Here is a 23324-nt window from a genome sequence, read left to right as displayed (position 1 = left end):
TCCAATCCTTTCATAAGGAGTAACCAGTATTTTGTGACATAATGCTCCTCCTACACCATCTCTGGTGTAGCAGCCAGCGTATTTTCAAACCTCCCCAAGGAACTTGGTACTACTTTGTAGCTGTTTCAAGAGAAACAAAAGGTTATTCCCAGCTCATACTGGCTCATTCCTCTTCCTTCCTTCTGCACCATCACCTTTGCCAAGAAATGCAGAGCAGCTAGTACATATGTAAGCAGGGCAGAAGTACACATATAACAGCTTCCAATTAAGAAGATACTGAAAGAGACACTTGTACCTTTCAGGGCAGAAAAAGAACATTATGCAAATCCGACACTTTGAAAATGAAATAATATTGCATGTGAAACTGTTAAAACTTATGAGGAAAAATAATCAACTTCAGATTGTCAGTGGGAGGGACAAACCACCAAAATGCAAGTTGTGCAAAGCCATGCAACAGGAAAGCATGAAGAATGATTTTGAGCAGTATGTGTACAAAGAATTGAACAAACTGTTTTGTATTTCCCAGGGAATGAAGCCCAGGTCTGTGTACCCACTGTAAATTTCTCTCTACAGAGAACTGCAGGGACACGATTTGAAATCACATTATCCATTTTGATCTCTCAGAAGCATAAAGACAACTGCTGGAAGGAGTTTGCAAGCCACTGTCAGTCCCAAAAATGCTACAGCATTCTGACTCTCTTCATTTGCTGTTGAGCTAAGGTTCAGCTGACCATCAGCAGCTGCCCACGTGTGCAGCCCTGGCCTGTGAGCCTTGCAATTGTCGCCACCTCTGCCAACTATGCAGAAGAGCCCTACCAGTCAAGCCAGGCCGTGCAGCCTGTTCCTCAGGGATGGGCAGCTCCATCCTGGTCTCCTGCCCCCAACTTAAGGGTCTTATTCTCACCTCTGCCTCTCTAGCTCTGAGTTTTAGAAGAACACCCCCCACACCTCTTACTTTGGCTTTTACTCCTGCTGATGACCAACTCCATTATTACCCATGACTTTCTTGACTGCTGGCATGGCCTTTGCACCCACATTCGTCTCCCCCTTTGAACCAGTGCATTCCTGAGCTTTACCAGGTTCTCACTGCAGCACCCAGCTGTCATTGTGAAGAACTTCCTTTGGCTTTAGTCTGGCCTCAACACATAGTGTGACATCTGCTGAGTGTCTCACTTGGTTGAAAGAGTACTGGGAGGAGAAGCAGGAAGGTGTGACAATGGCATACAGCAGGATGAAAGGCATTATTCCAAAAGATGGTATGCCTAAAAGAAATAGAGGGAAACTGAGGAAGGGAAAGTCAGGCAATTACAGAAAAACACCCTAAAGGTGTGCTCCGGGAAACTGGAGGGCAGTCTCCATAATCTTCCTTCCAAAATTAGACCTTACATTACTACAGAAATGCAAAGAGGTCTGCAGACATTTCTGAATCTGTAACTAATATAACTTAGATGCTCTTGACCCACTGAGTATGCTATTATAAAGAAACATTGGCAGCAACAGAAATTCCAAACCAGTTCCACCTTACTTCAAGTGAGAAGGAATATAGGACTGAAACAACAAAGCAGTCTCTCTATTGAACAAACTGGTTAGCAAAGTGAATTAGAATGCAATAATTCAGGGCAGAATCAGCCCAAAGTACTTTTGCTTCGCTCCACATAAAAAAAAGCCCAAACTCACCCCTTGTTTATGATCTTTAGAGCATAGGATTTCTTTCCTACACAGCCTGTGGATCCCATTTTGGGAACAGGGCTTCCCAAACTGTACATTAGATGAAGACAGAATGCACTGAGACTCCATCCCAACCAAGAACCTACAAGCTCTGCAGAGGAACTCCTCAGCCCAACAGCAATCTTTCTGCAAGTCAGCCCTCCTATTTGCATGCCTCATCCAGTGGGAGATGCTCCCTTGCCCCTCACCTGCCTCTCATTATTCCTTGCCTGCCTCTCATTATTCCTTGCCTGTCAGAGGCTGAGGGTTTCGGTTTGCCCTTGTCTTCACCTCAGTTTCTGCCTTACCAGAGTGCCATGTCAACACAAGGAATAAGAGGAAAAGAGAGTAAATGTGTGACTGATTTCAGGGTGGGTAAGATCCTGAAACAGGCTGTGCCTTTTTGTTTCCTCCCCCGCTCCTGCCAGATGCCCGTGGTCCTGCATCTGGAAAGAGGAGAAAGAAGACAAGGTTACTGGAGTTCATTCACACTGCTCAGAAGGCTGCTCTCACCTCCCTTCCTGTTTGCATGGAAGTATCAGTCCCTCTGACAAAGGGAGAGGGAAAGAGGCAGAAAGAGAGGAGACAATGGTAAAAGAGGATAGACTTTCCCCTGGTTGATGAACTGGAAATTAATAACAAGTGATATCAGGAGTGATGTGGCCACTTGCTGCCATGAAACGTCTTTAAAACCGCACAAGTCAGGTCTGAGTAACAAAGCTCCAGCCCCTTCTAGGCTTTCTACTGCCACCTCAAGCCTTCAAGCTTCTGGCTAACCTTAGTGTATAACCGCTTCAGGAACAGCAAAAACTAGGGCATGCACTGGGTTACAGCAAGGTAGATGTTACTGTAGCAGCTTCCTCCCACCTTCCCCTCCCCTCTAAGGATGACTTCTTGTTTTGCCAGACAGCTTTCTCAGGTCTGTCTGGCCAGATGAGCTGTGAAGCCAGCATCCTGACATGGGAAGCAGACTGAGCACAGCCACTTTGGAGTGACACCAGCTTCTGCAGCACCATGGGGACAGACACAAGCAGAACTTGCTGTTTGGAGCTGAACTGCAATAATCCCCCACATCTGTCTGCAGATCCAGCTCATTGACAGCTCGACATTGCTATCAGCACTGACCTTCAGATGGCAGGAAGCACAACTGAAGCTTTGATAGGAGCTTCCACCAGGAAAAATCCCATCTGTGCTCCTCCCAGGAGGATGAAGCACACAAAGCAGAATAGCGGCCCTCTCCTGCCAGCGGGGGAGCAAAGGGCAGCTCTCTGCCACTCTATGGGAAGAAGAGGAAGGGAGGGGATCCAGCCTGGAGCCTTGTCTACAGAATATGTTTGTCAGCAAACTCTCCCTATGGAAACTCACTTTGAAATGGCAACAGCATTCTTTTGCCAGTACCACTCACAATTTCCCCAGGCAAATTAAGCTATCCCACCAGTAAGTTAGTGTATTTGCTTTTTCGCTTGCACATCTAAATGTACTTCTGCAAAGGTGGTTTTGGTCTGCATGTTTGTTTTTCTTAGGGCCCTTGTATTGGCTAACAAAGCAATTCTTTTGCACATCTAACCATACCAGACACACGCACAAATAATAAAATCAAATGTAAAAAAGTGTTCAAGCAACCTAGAAAACTTTCTATTACAAAATAATCTGCTAACTAGCAAGATCCCGCTTTGAAAAATTGCAGTTGAGATGTTTGCAGCTCATTATTGCTGCTGCTGACCAGCTCTAACACATCCTAGGTGCAGTGACAGCTCATCACATCCTACTTGAAGGCTGAAAATAAGATCTGACCCCACCACCATAGTTTCCTTATAAATGCCACTGCATGGCAGCATAGAAAACATGCCCACGGACTGTTTCTTTCTGGATTCCTTCTCTGGCTTTACTCAGCCACCAATACCTTGTTCTACACAATTACACACAGCTATCCAAAACATAACAGCCAGCCATTCTTCAAAGCAACAGTTAAGACCCAGAGCTTCCTTAGTCTTCCAAGAGAACAGGGTTTAAAAGAGACAGTAAGCACACAGTGTCATCCAGATCAGAGCTAATGGCAATAACCAGCCAGGTTCAAAAAGGTGGGTTTTTTTTAAAGGAGCTTGCACCAAAGTGGGAGATTAAAAAAGTCTTAGAGAAGCCTCTCTCTTCAATCATTGTGGACTTCCATGGTGGCATCACATTACAGAACAAAAGAAAACTCTACCTTGGATCCTACATTCCTGCTTTATGACCCTCAGTCCCACAGATGCTACAGCTCTGCTTCCGGGAACACAAGTCTGACGCATGACGGATTTGAGATGTCATCCTAATGCCATCTCCAAACTGAAGAGATCAGAACATTTAAAAAAACAAAACAACAAAAAAAACCACCACATGAATGAATACCCAAAATAACATCTTGATAGTGGAGGTGCCAGGGAAAAGGGTTAAACTTGGTCTGTAAGCAATAAGAGAACCAACTAGATTATGCCTAGAAAAGAGCACTGCAGGCCTTCTTCTTTCTGTATGTAGAAAATTATAATATTTTTTAAAAAACCCACCAAACAAAAAAACCCCACAAGAACACACGACATACTGTTTACCTGACCGTTTCTTTACAAATAATTTCATATCCACTGAATTATGCAGTCAGGGAATAACATTTCATGACCTATGCCTATTCTGGCCAAGTGCCTTTAATCAGCTGGCATCACAAAAGGGAAACCTGCTCAGCTGGCCAGGTTGTCTCACCCCATCTCTTCAACATCAGTATACCAAACTGCTGTTGTTCCCTCTGAGCAGAACACGGCCCAATCCACTGTCAGCACTGAATACAGGTAACTAATACAGGTAACAGCAGCAAGAAGGAGCTGCAGTATTTTACCAAGAAGACAAGACGACCAAGGGCAAGTAAAGCTGTAGGATGTATGCTAGCAAAGCCAGGAAGAGAACTTAAAAGCCCTCAACTCCTAGACCCTTGTCCAGACCACCTTCTCTTTCAAACTGGGCTTCTGCATCCTCTAGCAGCTACGAAATAAAAGAACATGCAGACTAAGAGTCAAAAGAGGAAATAAAAGAACAGGGGGGTTGTTTATGGTGCAACTGTTTGTTCATTTTTCTGATTTCTTCCTTTCCTCCCACCCCAAGAGTACCTTCAGCAACATGCTGCGATCACCATAACTGAAACAGGATTGTGTCTGAGAAGCAGCCTTTTTATAATGTATCTATGGAGCACTTAGTATGCAAGCACCATCCCATCAAAAAGCATCAATCAAAACAAATACTACCGCTCACAAGCAAAACAGAAATACAGTACTGGATTGCAAAACAGGCAGGAAGCTCATTAAGATTCCCTCAAGGGCAGTAAGGGAAAAGTACCAATTCCCATTCACAGAAATATCATCCCTAGATGTAGCACAGAGGTCAGGAAGAAATAACTACTACAGGAATACCCGTATAAAGAACACATTGGAAGGATACTGGAATGGAGTTTTAAATTGCTTCAAAGTAAGTTTGACTGTTAGTCTATTCCCCACCCATCCATTACCAGGGATCTATTTTGGGCAGGTTTTGCTAAGACCGCTCTTATAAGAATGAGAGAAGAGAGGCAGGGTTTGCCACCCTGCAGCAGATGCACCTAGGCAAACCTAGATCAGCCAGCAGACTGGAGCAGAGCAGAGCAAGAAGAGAGATCACAAGAGTTGCCAAGAAACACAGTGAAGGCCAGCACAGGGGAGCAGGTCAGAATAAGGGACTATTAAGAGCTCTATTGCAAAGTAAATTTGCCCTGCTTTTGACATTAATACTCTGGATCCTGGCCTGTGTGGTCTATTTCTGCTTTGGGGATCATTGCAACTAAACACAAGGTACAGTAACAGCAAAATAAGGAGGAGGGTTTTGTTTGCTGTTTTTGTTTTGTTTGTTTGTTTTTAATAAAGGCACAGGATGGAAGCTCAGAAGGAAGTGTTAAAGGTCTGAAAATGAGAGAAAGAGGATCTGTGTGACAGGAAGGGAGCATGTGAGAGGGCGTGTGACAGGCTGTGTAGCAGAATGTGTGTGCAGATCTCATTCCCTCCAAGGCTCTTGGCCAAACGTGGAGCTGAACTTTCTGCAGACTTTGTCCTGCCAAGATATGTTCCCTTCTCACACTGCTTGACATCACCACAAACACTCAGCTGGAAAACAGTCCAGAGCCGGACAGAGTCCACTGCTCTAACACCGGCCAGTGAAATGGCTGCGCTCACAGCACACCCACCACATGGGAAACCAGAGCCACTGCCTCTCCTTGAGGGTTATCTCCAATCGCCCAGGAGGCCTCACCCTCATCCATCCCAAAGGAGCCCTAATAAGGCACAAAGAGATGGGAGGTGCTAACAGACAAATGCTTTTCTTTTGCCCAAATAATGAAGCCCAGAACAGACTGAAAATCTGCACAAAGGCTCTAATAGAAATGGCAAAAGAACGTAACCACCAAACTGTCAGAGTCTGTCACAAGCCACAGGCTGCAAGGAGCCCACTCCATTCCCAACTCCAGCACCACCTTCCACAAGGAGAAGGAAGCCACCACACAACCCATAGACAAACAAGGAGCCAGCAGCTCTGCAAAGACTGCCGCTGCGGCAGGGTCTGCGTGAAGCAAGCAAACAAACATTAGACTGACAGCTCACATCACCTGACTTCTCAGAAATAATTGCAAACCCAAGGTGAGTGCTGGAAAAAGCAAGCATGTGTACAAGTGTGTGGGAGCGGACAATGGGGCTAAGCCAACAGGTGGCTGGATGTCTTATTTTGATCCTTGTATCAAGGGAGAAGGGTGGGGATGGCCACAGATTCTAGGACACTGCTAAAGGCACCACCCTGAGCAAGTATCAGGGAGTAGCAGTTGGAGATGATGCTGAAATGAGGGAGGACAAAGTCTGCAGTCTCTTATTGTTTTTTCCTCAGCCTTCACCCCAGGCTGCTGCTTAGAAGCAGCATGATACAAAATGCCCTCAAAGTACAGGTGACAGGGAGAAAATTCATGCTTTCTTCAGGCAAAGGTTTCTGCTTTCTCCACTCTCAGTTCTATTTCTAAGAAAACAAACAGCAACTTGGGAGCTTTCTGGAGACCAAAGGAAAATTTTTCTTCAGCCCCGTATAGCCCAGAAATTTAAGTCCCCTCTTCTCAAACACACCTAGATAACAGATGCTACAATCTATGTTTATCAGTTCTTTACATTTTAGAACACTCCTCACAACAGAAGTGCCACCTTCTTTTGCTAAGGAAGGGAGTCTGACACCTTCCTTAAAGGTCTAGCAGTGCAACTTTGCCTGTCTGCAGGCTGTATGGACCTTAAATCAAATCCCCAGGGCTTCCTGCCCAGACCTGCAGATGCCTGAGAATCGGTCCCCCTCACCAGTCGTAAACACAGAAGCCATCTTTCAAACTTCTTCCCGGCCCTTTCAGAAAAAACAGAAGATTATTCCTCTGCATGGGCAACAGCGGAGGGTGGGAAGCAGTCACTCAGAAGACCAGGATCACAAAGGCAGTATCTGAAGGCAAGGTGACAGCTTCTCCTTCTACTCTGGCAGCCAGAGGGTGCTGGGGAAAAGGGCTGGCCCCAGGACTCTGTGTACACACGTGCATAGATTGAAAGGCAAGAGCCGTCACAGCGGGTGTCCAGGGCTGTTCCCATGCAGCTTCACATGCCCACAAACATTTGCACATGCGTTCCTGCTGGTAGCCATGCAAGAAGCCACTACACATGCATACCTGGCAGCCTGACGTGTAAAATCCTCCAGGAAAATTCACTGGCACAGCATGTGGAATCCTGCGGGGGCTGGCACATTTCTGCATTTATGACCCTGGCAGCCAAGATACACTTCAGAGCTGTTGCACGAGCCTACCTCTTTGCCCTCATTTTATAAGGGCCCTAGATAAGACTATTTAAATTCCAAACATTTTCCTCTAGATGGATTTTATACACATTTTTCAAGATTATACTCATTAAATTTATTTCCTAAGTTAATGACAATTTATGATAAAGCCTAAGACAGTCATTTAGACAAACAAATGCACAATCTATCCAAGCAGGACACAGTTCCTAGAGAATGTTAAAAGAGTATAATTCCTAAACTTGAGAAAGTCACTGAGTCAACAGAACCAGAATCCACTGAAGTACCAAACTAATCCTTCTGCCCTTTTAAAGAAAGATTTGTTTCTTCAATTCACTTATGAAATTAGTTCAGTTCACTCAAAGTTGGGGGAGGCAGCATAAACTGAGGGAGAGCTGTTTCTCTTTTCCAGTTTCTCAATAAAAACAAGCCAAGGGAGGATGACTTATGCTCATTCTAAGATCTGGAAGGACATGATGACCAAAAACAACTCGTTCATTTTGCAAAGTACAGATAACACTATCCTGTTACAATAAGTCTGTTTTAATAGCACACACTCCAGTATATCCAGTGCACGATTATCGTCTAATTAGAAAAAGAAATGCATATTTAATTTGACCTTATTATTCAAAAGAAATTTTAAACAGGTCATGAGGAAAGAAACTATTCACCTAGTCAACACAAATGACTGTTTTCTAATGTAAATCATTTACTGTATCATCCTGTTTAGCAGAAAGTAGTAACAGAATAGCCTGAACAGTTAGAATAAGCCTTCCTTTAAAGAAAGTACCAAATGCAAAATAAAGCTTGAATTAACTACATTTAAATTATCAATTTTAATCATTATTTAAATCAGCAAGTGGGAAGCCTTGATTTAAACCCATTAACCTTGTTTGTTCCAGAGTTGCGCTAGGACCAGCAGGCCCAGATCGCCCCTCTCCCTGGGGGGAGAGAGGATATAACATCTATTTCAGGACATGTCACAACTATATTTGCCAATATTTTTTTAAAAGCTTAAAACAAACCAGAGAGTCTTACATGCCAGGAGACTCCTACTCTCTTGTCACTCATCTGCTTTAGCAACCAGTCTGATACCTAACACCTTCTACTTACATTTTGGTGAGGTTTCTGTACGGAAACAATACAACCTGACTCTGCAGCATGGTCTTTAAATTGCTTCAATCCTCACATCCCACAAGCTAGTTCTCCTACTTAATCCCACAGACACTAGTCTTGGTCTGTTCAAAACAAGAATTAGATTTCTTATTCTCTAACACTGTTCTATTTCTTCATCAACTTCCCACTAAATAAACATTTATCTTTTCCCCTCCCTTAAACATACTGGAAGGTCTGTAGTGCTCTGCTCACCTTTGTGCACTACCCTAAATACCCTTTGCACTCCCCAGGTAAGATATTTAAAAGCTTGACAGTGTATACTTCACAGCAATTTATGAAATTATACCAAAAATTAGTATATCACCTTCATGTTTTGTTCTTGATACTCAAAGTAATTTCGCTTTACAGGAAATCTGGTTTTGAGATTTCCAGATATAAAAGTGCAAGCTACGCTGGCTCCAGGGGTGCCTCCTTCTCAGTGAGGACACAAGAAAGGAATTTGTCTATGCTCCAAAAATGGAAAAAAGGTACTTTGTCCTGAGCAGGAAGTCACAGAACAAAAACCGCACAGAGTGCTGAAATAACCCATCATACCACTTCTAATTGAGAAATTTTTAGTATCTGTGAAAACATAGCCTCATCTAATTTAACAATATTATGCACATCTCTCAAACCCAAACTGACTACAATACAGCTTCTAACTACAGTAACCACAACAAAAATGCTAAGTCAAACCTTGTACTTGTATATTAGCAGAAGTATGATCTAATGACCAGGTCCAACCTGTTTGCAGTCTAAATCTACGCCTGTACCTGTCAGCAGGAAGCATTTCCCTGAATTCCCTCCTAAGATGAAGTGTCTTCCCACTGAGACAGTTTCCACAGCCAGGAGAAGGGGATTCTGCCTTCCTAAGTTACTAAGATGTGAGGAAAACAAGGTAACATATCCTACTGCAGACCAGCAGAACTATTTTCCCTAAGGAAACAAAAAAACATCTTTGTATGACAGCTTTGACCTCAGTCAGTTCTGAAACATTTTTCTCCAAGATTGCCAGGTCTGTAAATCTTATGCCTTGGAGGGGTGGAGAGGAGGAAAGGGAGAGTGACAATTTGGTAAGCTTTCCTATCTCACCATGCCAAAGACCCACACATTTGTGACAATGAGACTTTCTGCTGTGCTGCTTCCACAGCAGAAAGCAGGATCCTCCTTCAACACATTCAAGACAAAGCACATTATATTCTTTCCTGGGTAGATGTGAACACGACTTCTGAAAAACAGCAACAATTTAAGATCTTGAATTCAAAACTTAAAATTCTGAAAACTGTCAATCAACCATATCAGATCAGATCCAGTTAAATGAGACATGACTTTTGAGATCCTAGACCATCACCACTGGATCAAACGCTGAATAGCAGGAAAAAACTTGTCCTGCTTACCACAGAACAAGTGCTCTTGGAAAGCATCTTTCTTGGAAAAAAAAGTCACAGCAATCAAATGCACTTTAACACACTGGGAACATGACTCTTCCTGCAGGTGTGAGATCAGGACAAGGCAGCAAACTCACGCTCTGTACTGGCGTGGCTGCATGCCTGTTCTGCACAGCCTCTGCTGGCCTCCCCGCTGCACAGCAGCTGGTACAGGAAACATGCTGACAAGGCACAGAGACCTGCAGCAGCAACTAGAAACAACCAACAATGGTGACCCAAAGCACACAGCCAGGACACTAGTTCTGCGATAAAAGTTTCCTGTTTCTTATTTTTTTTTAGATTAGGCAATTCATACATATATAGGCCTTTCTACAGTCCTTGTGTATCTTCACAATACAAGTAACTGCAGGTTTCCTCTGGCAGCTACAGAACTCCTGAGCCACAACGAGCCATGTTCTGTGCTATCTGAGGCTGGCTTGGGTTTATTCCCCCCGCTTTTGTTTGGGGGTGAGGGGAAGAAGGTTGTTAATTATTTTCATTCCTGCTTTTCTCCTGCAAAAGCTGGCCTTGCCATATGAAGAAGGATGCACGAGCATATGCAGGTATGAGGAAGAACTGTCACTTACTGAACTCTGTGCTGGATTTCAAAAAAGGAAACCACACAGTCAGTCTGCCCTCACCAGTCTTGCAGCAGCAATCTCCTGGCGAACGTGGCACAGGTGTGATAGCAGATAAGCAGAGCAAGGCCAAACTCCATCTAGTCCTGGCACGATGTGTTCCATGTCCAATGTCCTCTTTCCACAGCCCAAAGGAAAGAAGAGCTGAGCTCTACAACAGCTGGCTGAAATTTTCAAACCACATTTGTTTCCCTAACTGGAAGACATCTTTTTCTGTTTCTAACTCAGCAGGGTAGTTATGTCTTGATTAAGACTCACCCCACAAACTGAGCCCACCAGTTGCTAAAAGAAGTAAAAACCAGCTTTTTCTTTTTCTTCTGTCTGTCCTCACGTATAACCTTCTCCCTGACACCTGGGGAACAGCAGATACTCCATGTACCTCGGAACAAGCAGCAGAGCTGAGGACTCTTCCCTACAAACATAACCTGCAGTCATAGCCAGAAACTGGCTAACAGGCGGTGATCCAAACAGTTAGTCAGAAACGTGACTCAGTGATGGAGACTCCCTCATAAAAGCTTTGCAGTGAAGGGCCCAGCTGTGCCTTTAGGAAAAAGAAAAAGGGGGGGGGGGAGGAAATTTCAGGACATATATATTTCTCATTCACTGGTGATCCAAGGTTTGCTTCTGTCTCATAATGAAATATCCATTGTGACAGATTAGTGGACCTTAGCATAATGAGTGGCAGTGAAACGGCACAATCAAGAGTCATCAGCAAGGCAAGCAAAGTTACCTAGTTACCTTTTAACAGCACCACGCACACTGGCAGTTGTGCAGATAAGTTTGTGTCCCAGAAAGCTCGTGACCTGGGTTGACAGAAAGCAAGTAAACATCTCCATGCTGCACCTCACAGAATCTTTGGAGACAGCAGAGATCCAGAATCTCTAGATGCACGGTAACAGCCACGAGTAATGCTATCCCCCCCAAACGCCTGCTTGAATGTGCCAGGTCTATCCACCTGCTGCTGCCGCCCATTCTCCGTCCTCTGTAGCAGCGGGACCCCCCTCCAACGCCGCAACTGCGCAGCCAGTGCCGGCCCGAGAGGCCAGGCCCTACCGCCGGCAGCACGAACCAGACACGGCCGCCAGTCCCCGGCTCACGCCAAGGACGCTTCCCCCTCCCGCCCCCGGCGCAGCGGAGCCCACCCGGCGGGACTCGCGTGGCCGTCACGAGTAATGCGCCGCCCGGTCCGCACCCCCACGAGGCCCCGGACGGCTCGGTAGGACGGGTCGCCGCCGCCCGCCCTCCTTCCAGCGCCGCCCGACCCGGCCCGACCGGCAGCACGACGGGGGCCAGCGGCGCTGGGCCGCCGGCACCGGATCCCAGGGAGCGCTGCCGCGGCTCAGGCCGGCGCAAGCCGAGGGGCGGGAGGGCACATTCCCGTCCCCCGCCGTGAATCACGGCCTGTCGGCCCCGCAGGCGGCACCCATCCAGCCGCCCTCGCAGGCAAAGCCGAGGAGAAAAGTTACCGGCGCGGCCCACGGCTCCTCAGCGATGTGCGGCCGCCACCGTCCCCCCCGGTGGCGCAGGTGTCCGAGCGGCCGGCGGGAGGGGCGGCCCGGCCCGGCGCTGCTCCCGGCGCCGCGGCGGAGCTGCAGTGATGTCACGCGCGGCGCGGCCCCGAGTCACGTGCTACGCCGCCGGCCCCGCCCCCGTGAGTCCGGTCAGAGGCAGCACCGGGCAGCGCCGCTCCGTTCAACGCGACGTCCAGCAAAACCTGCCCGGCAATCGCAGACCGCTAAAACCGCGGCCCCGGCCCGGACCCAGCCCCTTGTCCCACGCTCCTCCGCGCCCGCCGGTGAGCAAAGCTTTGCCCCACGGCCCAGCCGCTGCCGGCTCCGAGCCCTCGTCCTGACCGGGACGAGAGCGGCAAAGCCGGTGGAACAATAAAAAGCGGGTGCCCACAGGAGCAGCCTCTGTCTGCAAATCACTTTTTTTTTCCCCCTACTCCAAAGAACCCCAGTGATACGGTCTCAGCAAAAAATACCACAAGTTCGTGCTTTCCTAGAGATACGAAACTGCAGTAGTGCTAATTCATTACGCAAATTAAACACATTATTCTGTCCATCTGAACTTTAAATGCTATACTAAGCCTGTGCTGACATAACCGTTCTATTTCATAAATAATTGAGCACTCTCAGACGTTACACGTGTAACTTCGTAATGCTGTAAACCACACAAAGTTTTAACCAAACAAACACATACAAACAAGCCGAGTTTTGAGCCACCGGGCTTCATGCCTCCAAGACTCCTCTGCAAACACGAGAGCCACGTTTCCCTCTTTCCTTTAAAAAGCAAAGCTGAGAACCCCGTGTAACCCTCTGCCTCCGCGCACTGGGAGGTGGAGACGAGCACTAAATATCATAAAATCCATTTCACCCCCTATGATTCTTCCCTCAGTTTGAAGGGCACACCTGGCAGCAGGAGCTGCATTGCCTCACACACGCACGTAATTCCACCGAGGTTCGTGAGGAACGAACGGATCCGGGTGAAACCCGCCGGGCCGGGCTCTGTGCCACAGCCCCAGGTTTCTGTTCTGACGCCGGCACCCTTGGGCGGACTCACGGGCGAGGCGATTACCGACCCACGGAGCCAGGGCAGCCGCACCGCGGCCAGCACGTTTTCACTTTCTGTCCATTAAGAGTTTACCTCAGAGATCACTCATGACGCCTGAACACCGGGACACTTTTTCTGTTGTAAGAAGAAGCCGCCGGGTGACTGCGGGTGTGAGACAGAGATCTCAAGTACCGCTTTACTTGCGAGGAGCCGCAACAACGCACCGCACGCCGGAACGCGGCTAAGCCCTCCCGGCCCCTCCCGCCGCCGAACACCCACCTGGCCGCAGCCCACGGGGCCGCCTCGCAGGGCTGCCGGGGGCAGGGCTGCCAGCGGAGGACGCCGCCGCCACCCCGGCGGGCCGACCTGGCCGGAACGCGGCTCCTCGACGGGCCCAGGCCGCCGGGCTGAGCGGCCGCCCCGCCGCCAGGCTCCGCCTCCGCCCCTCAGGAGGCGGGAGCAGCCGCAGGGGCCCGCCTGAGGCCCGGCCCCGTCCGCACGCCGGCTCAGCCTCGCCCAGTGCCACATAGCGCAGCGGGGCCGCCCCCGCCGCCCGGCGCTTCCGTCCCCGCGGGGGGGCGCATCCCGTGAAGGTCCCGGGGCCGCCCCGCCCCTTCCCGGTCAGGCCGCGCACGCGCGCACGGCGGCGAGCACGTGGGCCCCGGGGGGGGCGGGGCCTCCCCGGCCCCCCTGCCAGCAGTGGCGGCCGCCAGGGCCCCGGCCGCGGCGCTTCCGGTGCGCGCAGGAAAACGGTGTCCGTGCGGGCCCGCGGGCGGCAGCGGTTGGGTTCCGCGCGGCGGCGGTGTGGGGAAGCGCCATGGCGGCCGGTCCATCGGGGCGCGCCTGGGGAGGTGCCGTCCTGCTCCTCCTGGCGCTGTGCCTGCAGCCGCCGCCCGCCCGCCCCCGCAGCCTCCGCTTCGTAACGCTGGTGAGGGGGAAGGGGGGCGGCGGCGGGAGGGGGCTGGGCAGCGGCACCGCCCGGGGTGACGCGATGCCGCCCGCAGGTGTACCGGCACGGAGACCGCTCGCCCATCAAGGCCTACCCGCGGGATCCCTTCCAGGAGGCCGCCTGGCCCCAGGGCTTCGGGCAGCTCACGCAGGTGAGTGCGGGGCGGGCGGCGGCCGGGGCTGTCGGTGACCGGCCCGAGGGCCGGGGCTGTCGGTGACCGGCCGGTGCCGTTGCAGGTGGGGATGCGGCAGCAGTGGGAGCTGGGCCAGGCCCTGCGGCGGCGCTACCGGGGCTTCCTCAGCGACACGTACCGGCGGCGGGAGGTCAGTGCCGGGGGCCGGGGCGGGCAGTGGGGCGGGCCCGGGCGGCGGTGCCGAGGTTATCCAGCCCGGGTCGGCTGCGGCTGCACCGCTCTGAACTCGGGGCAACAAACCGGAATACGGTGATGGAGCTGAGACTCGTTCCTTACTCGAGACTGGGGAATTATGCAGCTCCCGTTTGCCCTCTGCCCTCCCCAGTGTGCCGCAGGGGTGAGCGCGGAGGAGTCTGTACATCCGAGCAGTAGTTACTAACCAGAAGGATCCTCTCATTTGTTTCCACCTGTAGAGGATCCGTGTTTTCAGTTCCCTGAAGCTATTAATTTTTTTCTCTCTCTCTCCCCAGGATGTTGCCACACTTTATAATAGCTCTTGAGAAACTGGTAGGGCATTTTTTTAATTAAAAGCTATGGAGCCATTTGTGGAACCACGTGCTGAGCACAGGGGAAAATTTGAAAGATCAAAAAAAAGCAAGGAAATAGAAAATCCGCCCCCCCCCCCAATATCCCTGCTATTTGATCCAAGTGGTGTGAGTCAACAGGAACATGAGGAAGCGTCATGAGGAGAGACATGCTGTCACACGGTTTGGATGGACAGTGGACAGTCAAGACCACTTTGTCCTACTGCTGGCTCTGTATCCATTCAGTCATTTTACCTGAGCTCACTTTTGGCAATTGACCAGATGGGGCAAACTGAGAATCCCTGTGTTCTTTGTTTCCCCCCTTTTTGGGCTCCCCAGTAAATACCCAGCTTGCCATAGTTCAGATTGCATCCCTTCTTTGACATTTGCTTCACCAACAAAACTTCCAGCATCAGTTCAAACACAGATCCTTTAACCTTTCTCAGTAGTTCCTTTCCAAACATACTTTACTCTTACAAAGCCTTCGCCAGCTGAAACTGTTTTCCTTCTCTTGCCTGAGAAGAAAAACAAACTAAGGCATATGCAAACAAAAGCTGTTCTGCTAACCAAGCCCGCACCCCTGCTCGGGTTGAGCAACCTCCCTTATAAGAAGTGTTGCCTCTGGGTGACACCATATGACCATCTGTCATCTGACTCAGTGACAAGTTGGAGCCCTGGCAAAAGGTGCTGTAGAAAACATGTACACTCAAGGTGTAATTCGTTTTTATGACATGTCTAGAATTAGATCCTTATCTTTTAAAATATTTCTATTTCTTCAAAGCTTACAGAGGATAAAAGCAATCGTGTCCAATGAGTACAGGGTCGGTTGTTTTCAAATCACAGTTAAGAAGTAAAAGTGGGTAGAAATTGTCAGAGAAAAAACCATTTTTTTCTTCGTGAGTGTTAATTTTTGAGATAGACTTAATGCAGGAGATGCTATACAGAGTGAGCATATGTAATTTTTTTCTTATGTTTCTTCTTATTTAATATATTTTTAAAAATCCCAGTCTTGGCATTGTATTTCATTCTTTTGGCTTTTTATTCTTGTTGTTTCAGATTCAGTATGCTGTTTTCTAGTACATTCTTTCATGATTTCCTGTGTGTTCCTCTTGTTTTATCACAGGTTTCTCTTCAGTCTCCCCCTAAGTGTTTTCAGTACACAGATACCAGAATACCAAAGTTTCGCCATTTTGACCTGCTTAACTTTTCTGTACTTTTCTCATTCTCTTTTTTTCTGGCTCATCTCTCTCTCTGAGCTATGGAAGGATAACTCTTGGCCATTAATCCCAAGAGCCCACAATAATTAAATAAAACCCTCACTCCCTCTTTTCTTCCTCTCCTGTAAGTCAGATCACTCTTGTCTTTGTTTCTCAGATGGAAAAACTGAGGCTTGAAGACAGCAGGTTTTTTTCATGAGCACAGCAGGTCATTCCTAGAACTGAGAACTGAAGGCGCCAGTCTTGCTCTGTAAATATAGTGCATTTCCTTCTGTAGCTCTGTCTTCCTCATATTCAGGCTCCTTTCTGTCTTTCATCTCCGCACTGTCGCACTGATCCAGAACAGACCACAGCAAATTGCCCTCATATCCATTCATACAGTTTTGTCCAGGTTGACATCAGCAGGCTCGGTCACTTCAGCTCCTGTGAGCCTATTGCCTATGGGCAGCTGCAGGGCACTTGGCAATGCTCCTCAGCAAGTGCGTCGTCCCACGTCCGAGCACCATCGCCTGGTCTAACATTACTAATGGTGCCCTGTCCCTGTCCTGGCAGATCTTCATCCGCAGCACAGACTGTGACCGGACGCTGATGAGCGCGGAGGCCAATCTGGCAGGTCTGTATCCCCCGGAGGGACACCAGATGTTCAACCCCAACATCTCCTGGCAGCCTATCCCTGTGCACACAGTGCCAGAGTCCGAGGAAAGGGTAAGTTAGTCTCAAGGATGTGTACTGACTACTCAAGTAGTGTGTTATGCTGACTTCTCCAAAAGTCTTTGCTTCAGTCTCAATTCAGGTTGTTTTAAACTTCTCCTGGGACCTGTTTAGCAAAGGTTCTTCCATTCTCAGAACAAGATGAGAATTCAGGGGCTGTGTTCGCTGCAAGACCGCAGCAGACCACACACGACCCAGGGTCTGTTAGAGGGCAGCACTTGAAGCTCTTGATAGATTCATCCCACATCAGGGTTTTGTTACAGTTGCGTGTATTGAGGGCAGATTCAGTACTGAAGTGTTCTTGGTGACCTGGCTGCTCTTCTTGTCTCTGCCCAGCTACTAAAGTTTCCTTTGACCCCCTGTCCACGGTATGAACAGCTACAGAACGAAACTCGGCACTCAGCAGAGTACATAAATAAGACCAAAGAGAATTGGGTAAGTGATTGTTTGCATGAGATAAGGTGGTCTTAGGCTTGTAGTTAAAGTATTATCACCTCTACATATTCAGACCTCTGAGAAAATGGTAGGAATACCTATGCATGTAATACAGTATGAGATTAGAAAATTGAAGGCCTTTCTCTCTTCTCATACCTACAGCAATTCCTGCAGATGGTAGCAAATGAGACTGGGATCCGGGATGTCTCTCTTGAGGGTATTTGGAGCGTGTATGACACACTGTTCTGTGAAGTAAGTTTGGCCGTCATCTTACGGTCACAGGAATTCAGTCTTTATGGTCCACTGAATTTGGTAGAAAATAATTTTGCAAAATCCCACAAAACAACTTCTCACCATTCCTACCCTACAGTAAGTAGTAATGTTCTAATTTCAGAATAATAACAGTTCCTACTCACCAGCAGCCTGTGCCAAGAATTACCTACTTTTTTACCTTATGACCTCCCACTTTGTAGCCTAGATTGTGCTAGAGCCAGAAAAAGTCCCACCTCCATAATAAATATCTTTTGAAAGTCACTAGAAAATGACTGCCATCTGAAGTCTTTAGATCTCTGTGAACAAGTCTGATTAACCAAGGTAGAAGTGAGATCTGTGGAAACTGAGGGAGTGCTAACTTTATGATTTAAACTGGGAGCTTAAATTAGGACTATTCCTGGTTCTACCTCCCTGTTACTTTAGATCAATCATTTTTCTTTCCGTGCTTCTGTTAATGCCGTCTCTAAAAGAAAATAATGCTCTTCTAGGTTAAGTGGGGTTTACCCACATCTGTTTTTTTTACCTGTTATAAGGTCCTTTGCCATGCTAGAGACAGATGTCACCTTTTTACTGTCTGGGGTGGGGCACCAAACTCTGTATTCATTTGGAGTTTTGTTAGGAGCATATCTCAAGAAGGCCTAAACAAAATGAAAAATCAGGGTAGCTATGCTGCAGTAATGCTGAAGTAAAGGTCACGTATCCAGGAGACTTAGAGTTGTTGCATGCAAGTTTATTTGTGTGTAACTGTACAGCATGATGAAGTAAGTTACAGAGATCTTTCATGTCAAACCCTTAATAGCTAATTGTGGGAGAAACAGTAAACCCAAACATTTTGACAGTGTGTCATGTTAACTCTCTGGAGGTGCAAGGCTGCTTAGCTTGCTGGCAGTGGTATGCTGTGGTATGTAGTATTTTGGGGATGTAAAAGATAAATCTGCATGGAATTGCACTTTGCTATGTAAAGTGGCAGCTTGAGTTCCTGCAAGCTGAGAATATTCCAGTCCAGAGCTCCACTGCACTATGTAAATTTGCCCGTTGTATCACAAAACCAATCTCCTGTCTTGTAACAATCACAGTGAAGCAACTCTGTTGGTAACAAAAAAAATCCCTTGGTTAGAGAGGTCAAGAATTTCAAATCTTCATTTTCAAGACTCACTTAATGAGCTTGCAAATTGGGCCTGGAAAGCCAGGTCATAACCACTATGATCCCCAAGAACTTGCAGAATAGCTCACTGTCCCAAAATGAAACCAGAACATTTTGAGGAAGGGGAGTTTTACTCTCAAAACCATACCCTCAGGCTGATCAGTCTCTTTAGCTGCTTTGGGTTTTCTCCTTTTTTTCTAAATCATACTAACAGTGCCTCAAAGAGAAGGATCTTTTTTCTCACCTGATCCAATAGATTCATTCTGCCATCTGGATGGGGAAAATAAAAAAGTCCAAGAAATAGCTGAACTTACCAGCTATTTTCTTTGTAAATTAATGAAAAACTAACTAAATGTCCAAGTTGCTGATGTGAATTCCTCCAAACCACTCTGACAGAGTGGGCCCTTAAGAATATTCAGCCTCATCTTCTGGCAGTTTAATGGGATGTGGCGTAGAAAATTGCTCCACGTAACGCCAGGGAACCACAACTGCTGTTTGGCTGCCAGTATAAATAATCCTTTCTTGTAATGGGTTGGCTGCAAAGCAAATTCTTCTCTTGGTTCCCAGTTCTTTGTATTCTAGGTTTGAGTACTGGCCTTTGTCAGTGGTGCATCCCACTATTACGTCTGCAGAGTGCTTGCTAACTTTCTCAAATATCCTTCAGTGGCCCTCAGAGCCTCCAGTGAAATTGTGCTGCAGCTGCATCAGAAACCTGGAGTTTGTGCTCTCTCACTTATCTTTTATTTTTTCTTTTTTTCTGACTGCATGTTATTTGCAGGGCAGAATCAACTACCCGTGAAGTTAATGCCCTAAGATCATTGTATCGGTGTTACAACATAACCCTGCACTCCAGTTGCCCTTTCACAGAAACGAAGCCTCTAGATTTTAATCTTTATGCTTCTTATTACAACATTAAAACCCATGTATGTTCTTTGTATGCAGCACAGTAGTGAGGACAGAAGCATAAACAGAAAAGGGCTGTATTTAAAACACGAAATCAGTAGCAGTATGGGCAGGACTCCAGACACCCTGACTCCCATTCTCAGATGAATCTGCGAACCGTGCTACCTGCAGCCAAGTATTCTGTTTCTCTTCCTAGCGAGCACACAAGATGGATTTGCCTGTATGGGTGACACAAGATGTCATGACTCGGTTGAAGCAACTAAAAGACTTTGGTTTTGAATTTCTGTTTGGGATTCGCAGTCGGGTAGAGAAAGCTCGTCTGCAAGGCGGTGAGTGCACTGGGGAGTAAGCTTCATGCTGTTCTGTCTAATTTTTGCCTCTTACCAGCTCTTTCCTTTCCTCAGGGGTCCTGCTGGATCACATAAGGAAAAACCTAACCAAAGCAGCAAATGTTTCTGCCCACCAGAACCTGAAACTACTTGCCTATTCAGCAGTAAGTGAGAACTTGGGGGCTAGCTTTTATCGATCTCCTCCTCCTCACAGGAGACTGGGACTTGGTGATAGTTTTAACCCTTTCTGTCTTCTCTATGGCCCGTGCAGTGATCAGGGCATGCATCTTTGCCTTTGGCTGGGTGGGATGTACTCGATCTGGCATCATTCCTTTGGGGCCCCTGAGGAAAATTCCCAACCTGCACTTTGTTTCTGTTAGCTCAGGCTTGTGGATTAGACTGGCAAACTTTGGGGGCCACTGCTGTATTTATTTGGTAGATGGATTGATACTACCCAGATGTGATGTTTCAGCAGTGTAGATACAGAGTCACCCCCCCCTTTGCTGCAGCCTCCTGACTGGAGCATCAAGCATCTCTCCCAGATTGCTCCCTAAGGATTAATTCTTAAAGAACAATGCAGGAGATAGGCAGCTGTGTTTCACTTCCTCCCCTTCTCTAGCACCATCACAGATCACCGTTCTAGCAGTACAGTTCCCCTCCCTTCTTCCAGATGGAAGTTAAAGGTGACATCCCCTCAGCACTGCCCTGTCTGTTACTGCTATGGTCTGAGCTGCCCTGCCACATCCATAAGGGTGACTGATTTGTTTTTTTTCCCTCTTTCTCAGCATGACACCACACTTGTGGCACTGCAGATGGCTCTAGATGTCTACAACAAGATTCAACCACCATACGCCTCATGTCATTTATTTGAGCTGTACCAAGAGGATGATGGGTGAGGGCTGCAGTAAAGATGTCGGGCTCTGATTTCACCTCAAGGGTTAGGTGCCTAGGCGAGGCTCCACCCCAGGGGGATGCAATCTTGCTCCTAGTGGCAGACTCTTAGGAAAACCACCACCAGAATAAAGGAGAGGGTGTGCACATTGAGTTTTTGGGAAGGGATGACTTTAGCTGGAGAGAAAAAAAAAACAAAACAAACCACAAACAACATCTAGCTGTGTTTTGTTTTCAGTAACTTCTCTGTGGAGATGTTCTTCCGGAACGAGAGCAGGAAGGAACCTTTCCCACTGATAATCCCTGGCTGTCAGCATAAATGCCCATTGCAAAGATTCTTGGAACTCACAGATGCTGTTGTTCCCCAGGACTGGAAACAAGAATGCCAGGTAGCAAGCACCATCCGTGACACAGGTGAGTCCAGGCTGGACCAGAGCATCAAGGAAGGGGAAAGCTTGGATGATAATCATGTTGACCACTTGTTTCCTCCTTTGCAGAACTGTTTGTAGGTCTGGCTGTGTGTGGATCTATTCTCCTTCTCCTTATAATCCTCCTCTTGACTGTACTCTTTCGCATACAGTCTCAGCCCCCCGGCTACCGGCACGTTTCCAATGACGGAGAAGAGCAGGCTTGACAGTTGCTTGAACTCCTTCCCAGGCAGTAGGAGGGAGAAGTGTTGCCCCTAAGGATGATTGGGCACCATCAGTTACTGAGCATTCTTCTGCTTTGGCCGTTGCTTCCCAGAGTGAAGCTGGACTTGATTTTTGGCTGCTTTCTAAAAGTGATGTCTCAGAGAGAGAGGACTGAGCTACTCTAATGGAAATGACACCTTAATTCTGAAGCCAGTATACTGTGTGGTGCCCACAGTTCTCATACACCTTCCGTAGTCGTATTCCCAACGTGGCCAGTTGGAGCTGGTCAAGTTTTCCTCCTTTCAGTGATTGTAAATGTTAACACTCACCATGACTGTGGCAGAGGGCCTTGGGCCTCCAGCAGCTGCCACATCCAGTGCAGTCAGGAGTCGCTTCTCTCTTCAAGGTCAACCTGCTTTGAGTAATTTTTCTCTCAAGCCGTTGGGCTGATGATGGTTGGAAGGCTGGGCTTGGAGCAGAGGGCACAGGTCACCAACAATGCACCAAGACTCATGTGCTGTCCATGCAGAGGGACCTGCTGCAGAGGATGGCACAGTGAGAAGTGTTTCTTGAGGCTGCTAAGTACCTGCTGCTGGCAACTGTCTTTTTTTCCCTCCTCACACTGTGGTTCAAGAGAGAACTGGCCTGAAATCAGGACAAGATTGAAAAACTGGCAGTAGTTTTTAGGATTCAGCTCAGAGTGTATGATATGATCCAAAGAACCTCTGAGAGCATCATCAGAGAGATGAATTCCTGTAACCACAGCAAACCTGTACCCAATTTCTAGTGCAATGTTGGCTCTAGAAAGGAGAGTCCCTGTAGATAAGAAACCTGGGCCTGTCTCAAGATTCAGCCTTTGAATTCAACTTCCCCACCTCTGAACTTCAAGTACCTATTACAGGGAGTATCCTGCACTGCAGGCAATCCAGATTTCAGCTGCAAGCCCCTTCTGCTGGGTTTATGCTGTAATTAAAGAGATGTAGCAAAGCTGTTAACCTAAGACTAGATTAAATGCCAAGTTCTGTAGTTTTTCTTCCTATCTTCCCTACTGGATGGACAACAAACAAACAACTCCCCCTCCCACCATTAAGGATTGGCATTTGCAGGTGACTCTGGATCTCTTTATTTGCCATGCTTTGGCATTTTGTCCAAAGTGTGACTCTTCCTCCAGGCTGGCCTCTCTGCGCACTGCAGCTGCTGCAGAGAGTTTCATGCCAAGTTCTCACCACTTGCCTTGGAGCCTTTGGCAGAAAATGAGAGACTGCAGCAAGCACAAGTAGCACAGACTCTTCACGTGGTGATGCTGCACATTCACTTCCCACTTTTACTTCCCTTTCTGGTGCAGTTCCCATCCCCTCTTGGCGGCAGAAGCCAGTTCTTAGGGTACAGACATTTCCTTTTCTTCCCCTATGGAGTATTGTGGGGACTTTTCCCTACTCATAATTGGCATCTGCCAGCATGGGAACTCTACATCAGCAGAAGCAGCTTGCTGTTCTCAGCATCTTCCTCACCTTTTTGTCGTCTGAAGATATCATCTAGGTCTCCTGCACAGCAAGACAGTCATAAAGAAAAAGCTGCTGCCTGTGAGAACAGGCACAAGAAGGAGGTAATAGAAAGTGCATTTAAGAGGACCAGATCTGTTATTTTTAAAGGCAACAAATTTTGCACACACAGAGGAAAGGTTTCTATGATGATTTAGACATTTTGACTGTGAATGACTTTCTGTAATTGTTCCAATAAATTTCCTTTTCATTATTAAAATCAAATTCACACTGAACTCTACTCCT

General features: G+C 47.6%; 2 protein-coding genes across 4 annotated transcripts in view; one reads left to right on the top strand and one right to left on the bottom strand.

Moving 5' to 3' along the window:
• NR1H3 (nuclear receptor subfamily 1 group H member 3) overlaps window positions 1-13844 on the bottom strand; it is a 29900-nt gene extending 16056 nt beyond the window's left edge. The window contains exon 1 of one of the 3 annotated variants that reach the window (XM_082057406.1): window positions 13616-13844. The gene's annotated coding sequence lies outside the window, so the exon portion shown is untranslated. Of the gene's footprint in view, window positions 1-7441; window positions 7542-12249; window positions 12395-13615 lie in introns of those variants that run through there. The other 2 variants (XM_082057407.1, XM_082057408.1) reach the window with 2 other exon arrangements.
• Window positions 13845-14053: 209 nt separating this feature from the next.
• On the top strand, window positions 14054-23314 carry ACP2 (acid phosphatase 2, lysosomal). The gene is made up of 11 exons (XM_082057737.1): window positions 14054-14264; window positions 14341-14436; window positions 14522-14608; window positions 16772-16924; window positions 17267-17365; window positions 17528-17617; window positions 19882-20014; window positions 20090-20178; window positions 20800-20906; window positions 21144-21319; window positions 21403-23314. Exons 1-11 carry the CDS (start codon window positions 14154-14156, stop codon window positions 21537-21539), a joined length of 1278 nt encoding a protein of 425 aa, XP_081913863.1. The 5' UTR covers window positions 14054-14153; the 3' UTR covers window positions 21540-23314.
• The last annotated feature ends 10 nt before the right edge of the window (window positions 23315-23324 follow it).

Source organism: Streptopelia decaocto (genome assembly GCF_964273445.1).
Source record: "Streptopelia decaocto genome assembly, chromosome: 7".
Taxonomy (NCBI): Eukaryota; Metazoa; Chordata; class Aves; order Columbiformes; family Columbidae; genus Streptopelia; species Streptopelia decaocto.
Note: the sequence above shows the minus strand (reverse complement) of the source record. Positions and strands in the feature narration are given on the sequence as shown.

Excerpts from the sequence above, each read along its gene's own strand:
- ACP2 (XM_082057737.1), top strand. The coding sequence starts at position 14,154 with ATGGCGGCCGGTCCATCGGGGCGCGCCTGGGGAGGTGCCGTCCTGCTC. Across the intron at positions 14,437-14,521 it reads GCTTCGGGCAGCTCACGCAG|GTGGGGATGCGGCAGCAGTG; the intron begins GTGAGTGCGGGG and ends GTGCCGTTGCAG. Across the intron at positions 20,179-20,799 it reads AACTACTTGCCTATTCAGCA|CATGACACCACACTTGTGGC; the intron begins GTAAGTGAGAAC and ends CCTCTTTCTCAG.